Here is a 9,164-nt window from a genome sequence, read left to right as displayed (position 1 = left end):
TATAGGTAACTTAAAAGAGAAAGAAATGGCTTGCATGTATGACGAAAAAGTTTGTTAGACATGTTCCGGAGTGAGAAAATAAAGCTACCTTACTAATTATGCAACAAAAATTTACAAGTCAGTATTTGCTCCTTGCAGTGACTTCTATTTTTCTCTCTTTCTTTTTCCTGGTACATAAGGATATTATGTAGTCAAAAACCTCCAGAGACTAATTATTTGAAGTATAAAAATTATCAAAATAATTTGTCTTTACTAATAATTTCTTTTTAATATACTCAATTAATAATCGCAATATGACAGATATATGTGCACAATTATTTATGGACTACGTGAGACTTTTGCTTTTTGTTGTGACTTGATTAGTTGATAATAATTGCTATTCATCAAATTTGAGTAAACACTCGTCATTATCTATATCTATAAAATTAATTATACTTACTTATTATCTTATGCATTAAATTTTGAAATGTATAAAGTTATTTTTATGTACGTAACTTCATTTACTTATTACTTTATGCATTAAAATTCAAAACTTATAAAATTACTCTTATATGCACTCACTTATAAATTGAAATTATATTTATTCATACTTATTTATCTAATAAAAAGGTAAGTTTACATATTTAAATAATTTTATTAATTAGTTTAATATAATATATAGTTTCATATATATTTCAAAAATTAAAATATACGTTGAATGTGAATTATTGTTTTATATTGTATATTATATTATTAGAGTAAATTTCGAAAGAAAAGATAATTTTTAGTACATTAATCTTTTATTTTCTAAATTTTCATATATTTTAAGGAAGGACTTCTTCTCTACCTATATAAGTCATATTTACATAACTTTTAAAGACTTCTCACCGTTCTTTTTATTGTCATATTTTTTCTTTGTATTTTGCAACAATGTTAGCAGTCAAAAATTACCTATCCACGTAAGTACATGTGTTTTCAAGTTTGATATTTTTTATTTTGTTTCACTAAATTGTGTTATATATTTTATTTTTTTTAAAATAAGCATAAAGTATTATTTTTAAACTATATAATGTATTGAATCTTATTTTTAATTGATTAATTTGTATTAAATCTTTTATTATTTTCTTATATTTATCACAAGTAATTATTTATTTTTATATTTCCATGATGTTGTAGGAGAACGACAAGTTTCAATGAAGATAAATGAATTTTTCTTAACGATCTGAATTCAACAATAGATGAATGAAAAATAAAAGTGTGAATATCACAACTGTGATATTTAATTATAAAAAATATGAATGTATGTATTATAGGTAATATTTATATTTCCACATCAAGATCAACAAAGAATTATGTCAATATTGACATACCAGAAGTTAATCGTTTTATAGATTCATTTAAGTATTGAAATTATTTAAAATATGTCTGTTACATTAATTATTGCTAATTGTTTACTTTTTATTTTAACTATATTTTCAATTATTCATTATCACTTTGTTGAAGAGATTTTAATTATATGCATATTGCTCACAATGTTGATAATACAAGATCTACTATTTTTACTAAGTTAGGAAATTTCAAAAACATATCTAAAATCTTAATAATGGCAAAATCAAAGAGTGATATAATAAATTTAATTTCTCTTATACTTTGTTTTTCTTATTTAAGTTTTAAATTAATTTTTTAATTAATTTTCAAAATATCGTAATTGGTTATATTATAACTGTGAACGATGTATTGCTTAAAAATGGTCTGTATTATATTTCTTGCTCTATTGTAAGAAGAAAGTTTCTTTCACAACTACAGATTTTAGATGTGAATCATGTCATAAGGTATTATATTTCTTGCTCTATTGCAAGAAGAAAGTTTCTTTCACAATTATAGATTTTATATGTGAATCATGTCATAACTACGTAGTGTATCCAATGATAAGATAATTAATTTATCACTATGTATTCTAATTTTTAAATTTTTATATTAAAATAAATTGAATTATATATTATTGCCTTAATTTATTTATATTACAGGTTTCGTCTTGAGCTTGATGTTAAAGATTTTACAGATTCAACTATATTTGTCTTATTTGATAAAGTTGTTGAACAATTAGTACAAATAAAGTTAACAGATCTTATTGCAATATCTGAAATTGTAAGCAAATGTGTTAATTTCTAACTTTTTATAAATAAAATATATTAAACATATAACTATTTTTATGTGATAATTTTTTTAAAGGTAATGGTAAAGTGTTAAAGTTGCATCCACAACTTTTAAAGATTATTGACACTTCACATATTGTTCAAATAAAAATGAGTACCGACTTTGAAAGTCGTGAAAAATAAAGTTTCACTGCAAATAAAATTGTAAAGCCAATAATGAAGGTAATATAGAAAATTAAATTGGAGTTTCATTACTTTCATTTATAATGTTTATAATACAATGATGAATAACTTTATTTTCATTGTTTATATTTACATATCGAAAAGGAAAAAGGAGTAGACAATATAAATGCAAAAACAAAAGAAAATGATTTGACAATAAGTTATCACATATATCTCTAACCATAGAAACACCAAATTTACCAAAAAAATGAGAAAATTAATATATAAATTATAAATTTATAATGTATTATTCAAATTTCTTATATTAGTAATTTATATTTGATATTTTCTTTTAGGTTGTAACTTAAGTAAGACGAAGCAAAAAAAATTATAAACAAAAGACAACAATGGAAGATTTAGAAAATTGAACCATTTTTATTACAGTATTGTATAAATACTTTTAATATTATGTAGAGTATAAAAAGTAAAATGTCACCAAACATTTAAGTCTTTTATAAAATAATTTTGTTATTTTATTATATATATCTCTCTTATTTTATTATTATATATATTATGTATTAACTTTATTCTTAGACAAATCTTGTATGTGATTCATAAATTTTATATTATATTAACATCTATAAATTTAATTAATATAAAGATTAATTTTTGTATTAAATATAACAATTCTTCTCTTTTAGTTTCTACCTAAATCTTAATTAAAAATTTTTAACTACTCTTTTTTTCTTTTCTATTATTTTAATTTTTTTAGAAAATAATTTAATAGAAACTGATATATCAAAATTATGTATAACCTATTAACATAGACAATATTTTATTTATATTTTATATTAGAATAATTATGATAAAAATTTAATTTTTTTTAAATTAAAAAATTAACAATATTTATACTTAATGATTTTGCTGCAATGTTTTTTATAAAATGCTATAATGATGATAATAAATTTAAAACTCTTCAATTAAAACTAATTAATTATAATAATTAAAATAAATTAAAAGTTACTAAATATCATAACAATGAAAATGAATACGATTTAACTGTTCTATTTTCATATTTAATAATTTTATATTATAATAAAAATAAGTAAAGAAAATATAACGTTTTAATTTTAAATTAAGTTCAAATGTTGTATTTAATTTATATATATATATATATATATATATATCATTTATTTTAAAATTTTATGAGTATAAAGTCTAAATCTTTACAACTATTAAAAGACTTTAAATTCAAGAAAAATAGTAGTGTTTAAAATGATAAAAATATTTTTTTATATTAACATATCAAATTATATTTATTTATTAGAATTTCATATTCTAACTATATGATTATTTAAAATTTTTAGATTGGAATATAAATTCTAATACTTTTGAAAATTTTTATGACAATTATAAACGCAAAGAAGAGTGCTTCATAATAGAAAAATTTAGTCATTTTGTAAATTTACAATTAGTTTTCAAGATATAAATTAAAATGCAGATATTATACATAAAAATATGAAATCAGTGCAAATTTTTTTATTAATATAATTATTTATTATGTTATATTCTTAAATTATATATTTTTAATTAAAAAAATTAAATCATGTTCACTAAATATTAACCTCTTTTTATAGAATTAGATAATGTATGAGAGATTGACAAAAAATATATATCTAAAAATAAAAATTAAATATCTAATTTACTATATTTGCATCAAAATGGTTAGAACACATTTATTTTCTAATGGCAATATAATATTTTAATGTATTTATATTAAAGTTACATTTATATATCTTTAAAATAATTATATACTTTTTTTACTTATTTTAGTTCAATCTATGTGTTTTCTTTTATATAGCATTTTAAATTTATTTTTTAAATTTTATTTAAATTAATATTTGTTCTTTTAATAAAATTTTTAAAATATTATTTTATTATTAATTTAGTTTATAAATATATTTATTTTTATTAATTCTTAATTAAAATGATAAATAATAAACAAACTGTATTAATTATTTTTAAAAATTAAAAAAAATTATATAAGAAAAAATAATAAATTTATTATTTTAATTTTATAATCCAAATAACATAATTTTACTATACTTAATTGATTATTAGATAAAATTAATTTATTTATAATGTCAATCAATATTAATTCTATTAAATTATCAAAAAAATATAAAATAATTTAATCATTTAAAAAAAATTCAATTCCATATTTTTTTATCAAAAAGTAAATTTCCAAATTCAATATATATATATTATATGATTATTAATTTTTATTTATAATACTTTTGTATAATAATTTTATTTATATATAAAAATTTTAATATATTTTTATTTTTAAATATTAATATATAGTTTTGTGTATATTAATATTTAAAGACAATTTTTAAACTTTCATACATTAGATGAATTAATATTTTATTTTTTTATATATTAGTCTGATAGGTTATTTTTAAAAAACATGATATCACGTTTTAATAATTATATAAAAATTTTATTAATAATTTTAAATTATAATTATAAATAGATAATTTATCATATAAATTTAATTCAAGAAGTATAAACAAATATATAAATAAAAAATTATAAGACCTTTTATTTAAATTTTATAACATATATTAATAAATTTATTATATTTAATAATTTATAATTATTTATTTAAAATTTTATAATAATAAATAATTTATGATATCATGAAACAATATAAATTTTATTTTTACATTTTAAAAATAAAATATTTGTATGTTATTTTATTTTATGCTAAAAAAATACTAAATTATACATATTTTAAATAATAATTTATTTTAATAAATATTTTTTTTATTATATTTAAATTATATATTTTATATTTTAAAATAAATTAATTTAATAAAAAAATCATACAACGCACGGGCATATTTTTTAGTTAATAATAAAGATAAATTTAATTGTAACTTTTTACATATTTTTTTATTTATCAATAAAAATTAAAATCTATTTTAATGGGTTTATATAGACAATTTATGAAAAACAACTTATGAATCACATAATATTTTAATTTATTTCAATAAATTTTTAAGTTTAATTTTATTACACTACTAGTAAAAAATCTTTACACTTATATTAATTAAATTATATCATAAATATAATTTTTATATTATTAATTATAAAAATTAATAATTGTTTATGATATGACAGTTCATGATTAGATGAGTACAAAAAAAAATTACACTCTCAGTAAATTTAAATTAAATTTTGAATATTTTATAACAAATTATTTTAAACTTATCTTAAATAGATTTTATAATGTAAATCATTATTTAGAAATACTTATTAAATATACATTTAATTAAATTATATATCTAAAACGCTTTAAAGTTTTATCTTAAATATAACAATCTATGTCTAATATTAATAATATAAAAATTCAAATTTTAACTGATAAATAAAGTTAAAAACACCTAAATAACTATAACTAATTTATTTATTTTTTAATATTAACCGTGTGAAGGACGCGCTTGCTTTCTGCCTAATCGTTTTGTTTTATACTGTGGTAGTGGATTACCTTATACTGCCAGAACAGTTTTGGATCATCTACGTTACTCGTTTATGTTCTCTCTCCCTCTCCCTTTCTCATTCTCTCTCCCTCTCCCTCTCCCTTTCTCATCCTCTCTCCATGTTCTCTCTCTCTCTCTCTCCCTCTCTCTTTCTCATTCTCTCTCCTTTTAGTATATATGATAACCTTTTTCTAGTGAGATCTGAAAAAGACCTGTTAGCTCACCTCATACATATATCATTTTACCAATTCTGAATCATCTCTTTGATGAGAATCACAGGCACCCATCAGCACTCAAGACCCTCCCTTCCTTCCATTTTCCTCTTCCACCATGCATGAAACCATTCAATTGATATAGCATTTATTTTCCACCCTACATAGTTCCTCCCCCCCTCCCCCCCCTCTCTCTCTCTCTCAATGATGCCGCCAGATGACATGCCTGTGAAACCAGCAACAGCCAAAGACCCAGAGATTCCAGGTTCTTCCGGAAACAGAAAATCGACAAGGCCAGCACCAGAGCAAGGCCTAAAGTGTCCAAGATGTGACTCACCCAACACCAAGTTCTGTTACTACAACAACTACAGTCTCACTCAGCCAAGGCATTTCTGCAAAACATGCCGAAGGTACTGGACTAACGGTGGAGCCTTGCGTAACGTCCCCATTGGCGGTGGTTGCAGGAAGAACAAAAAGATCAAATCTTCAACATCAAAACTACTCACATGTGACTCCAAAGACTCTGGTTCTTCTTCAGAGCTTGGTGGCCTTAGGTTCCTTCACTCTCTTTCACCTTCCATTGATTTTCAGCTTGGTGGGTTACCCTTCCCTTCAAGGATTCATAACCATCACCCTCCAACTCCATCCACTGGTGTCTATAACCAGTTCTCTTCTTTTGGGGATGTTTCAGTCACAAGTGCTTCACCTGGCTTTCAACTTGACCCTTCTGGTTCTGCTACCACCTCAAATTCTTTGATTGGTCTAAACTACCCCTTTCCTTCTGGATTCAATGGTGCAAGTCCAATGAACTCTATGAACGTTCATAGTAGCCTTGCTTCTTCAATTGAGTCATTGAGCAATATAAACCAGGACTTGCACTTGAAGCTACAACAGCAGCGATTGGCAATGATTTTTGGTGGGGACAGCCAAAAAGCTGATAGTGGCGTTTCACTTTCTCCACCGGTTAATAGCATTGGGAATCAGAATAAGTTGCAACCCGTTTTTTTTCAGAACCTTGAGATTTCCAAGCCAGAGATTTTGCCAGGTGGCAATGGTTTCAGAAAGGGTGGTCCAATTGAGGACACACAAACCGAATGGTTCTTTGGGAATTCTTTTTCCTCAGTGAATCCTACAGCAACAACTTCCAGCAGTGGAGGCAATGGCCACGATGGTAATAATGCAAACAACAACTGGAGTGGGGTCAATGCTTGGGAGGATTTGCAGGTTCAGCAACCATATAGTGCTTTGCCCTAGATATATGAGGAAAGAGCTACACCCATTTTCAATCATGGAAGGAAAATGGAAGAAATTAATAGCTAGGCCAACTTTATAATTGTCTTGTAAACCCCTTTTAGGTACAAGTTAATTAGTTATCTCTTCTTTTTTATGTTGCCGTCAAATCAACAAAGAATTAGGAAAATTTAAGATCAATAGCGTTTTGTCCTTAAATTCATATGTGTTTATATATATACTCATCAATTTGAGTTAGATGTTAATGAATTTAATTGTCTCAAATTTTAATGAATGTTTGATTTAGATATATGCTTGTGTTGTGCCCTCATTTTATCGTTGATGTAGATCCACGCTTATTATTAGTAATCAATAGAAGGGAAGGAAATTGGTGCTTCTGTTACTTACATACACTTCATGTATCTGAAGTTGATGCAATTCAACAAAAAGAGAATTGGGATGGCTTTAAAGGTTGGGTATTGAATTATTGATCTATTTGATGAACTGGAGTTTTGTCTCTACATGCATAGCATTCTCTCAATAGCCTCATTCCACGAAAGGGGTCGGTGATAAGTTTACCGTTTCACTCTATATATCTTTGGGATCTGAGATGGATTTTTGGACTGTTGTTAATGGAAACCTGGGGACTTTATAATGCTATTATACTATACCTTTTAATTTTTTGTATTTAATTGATAACAGAAAACTCATACACCACAGTGTTGGCGTGTCTCTCTCTGTCTATCATCAGAGAACTGAGTCTCAGGCTCCTTCAGTTACTGATCAATGCAATATGCACAAAACACACCACAATACTGGGTGTAGCTTTTGCTGGTTAATTAGTCTGCAGTATCAAAAAGCCTCTGTAGCCTTACTCTCTCTCTCTCTCTCTATCCTAATTTCACTCCATCTATCAATGTTACTAAGGCTCTTAATTCGCAATAATTAATTGCAGTGTGGTGTGATTTGGTGTCTGAAATGGTGGTGGTTTGAAAGTAAGTTTAACGAAACACTATCAACGTTTTAATGAGGTAGAGAGAGAGAAAAGTGTGGCATCTAAAGCTTAGGGTTTGTTATTATTATTATTATTTTAGAAGAAAACAACAAAATGGTTATGTTTAGCTTTATGATTGTTGGAGAGTGAGCCCTCAAATCCGTGCTAAATGCCACTGAGCATCAACTCTCGTTGCCATTCTGTATCTGTATCGTGTCACAGAACGGGAAAGGGAAAGCAAAGCAAAGTAGGAATTGAAGGATTGCTTTTCCCTGCTTCCCTCTGTCATCTTTATTCCTTACTTTCACAATTTGAACGAAGGAAAACAAGAGACCCCACAAATGCTTAAAAGATTAAATAAACATTCTTCTTTATCCCTTTTATTTATATATAGATAGATAGATATTATATGTGTGAATGCAAATAAAACACTTCCCCCTGCATGGTAAAACGTTATTGAAGGAATAACATTACTCTTAATTAAATTTGGTACACAAAGTTGTGAGATGTGCCTTTTCTAAATGAATGAGTCTATGCTTTCAATTCTCTAGGCAACTAAAACACAAGGCCTTAATCAATCGTCTTCGTTAGACAAGTTAATGGGTAACACCATTCCCTTGCCTCATGATTCTGTAGGAAAGGTTACTCTGGTTGCAAATTCTGCATTCATCAATACAAATTAGTGTTGGATACAAGTATTTAATTATTTATTTTTTTAAAGAAAATATATTTACTATTTTTAAATATACGTGTGTGTGTGTGTGTTTGTTCACTTCCTAAACATATGTAGGCAACTACTTCTTCAACCTACTTGTTTTACTATTAAAGATGAATTTTTAAAATTGTTTTTAAGTATTTAAATATAATAATATGTTGTTTTAAAAAT

At 24.5% G+C, this 9,164-nt stretch overlaps 1 protein-coding gene across 1 annotated transcript; it reads left to right on the top strand.

Moving 5' to 3' along the window:
* Positions 1 to 6,258: 6,258 nt before the first annotated feature.
* On the top strand, positions 6,259 to 7,308 carry LOC113871625 (dof zinc finger protein DOF5.7-like). Its single transcript, XM_027508722.1, has one exon. It carries the CDS (start codon positions 6,259 to 6,261, stop codon positions 7,306 to 7,308), a length of 1,050 nt encoding a protein of 349 aa, XP_027364523.1.
* Positions 7,309 to 9,164: the final 1,856 nt, after the last annotated feature.

The sequence above is a fragment of the Abrus precatorius genome, unplaced genomic scaffold, assembly GCF_003935025.1.
Source record: "Abrus precatorius isolate BTA unplaced genomic scaffold, Abrus_2018 Scaffold7, whole genome shotgun sequence".
In the NCBI taxonomy this organism is placed as follows: Eukaryota; Viridiplantae; Streptophyta; class Magnoliopsida; order Fabales; family Fabaceae; genus Abrus; species Abrus precatorius.
Note: the sequence above shows the minus strand (reverse complement) of the source record. Positions and strands in the feature narration are given on the sequence as shown.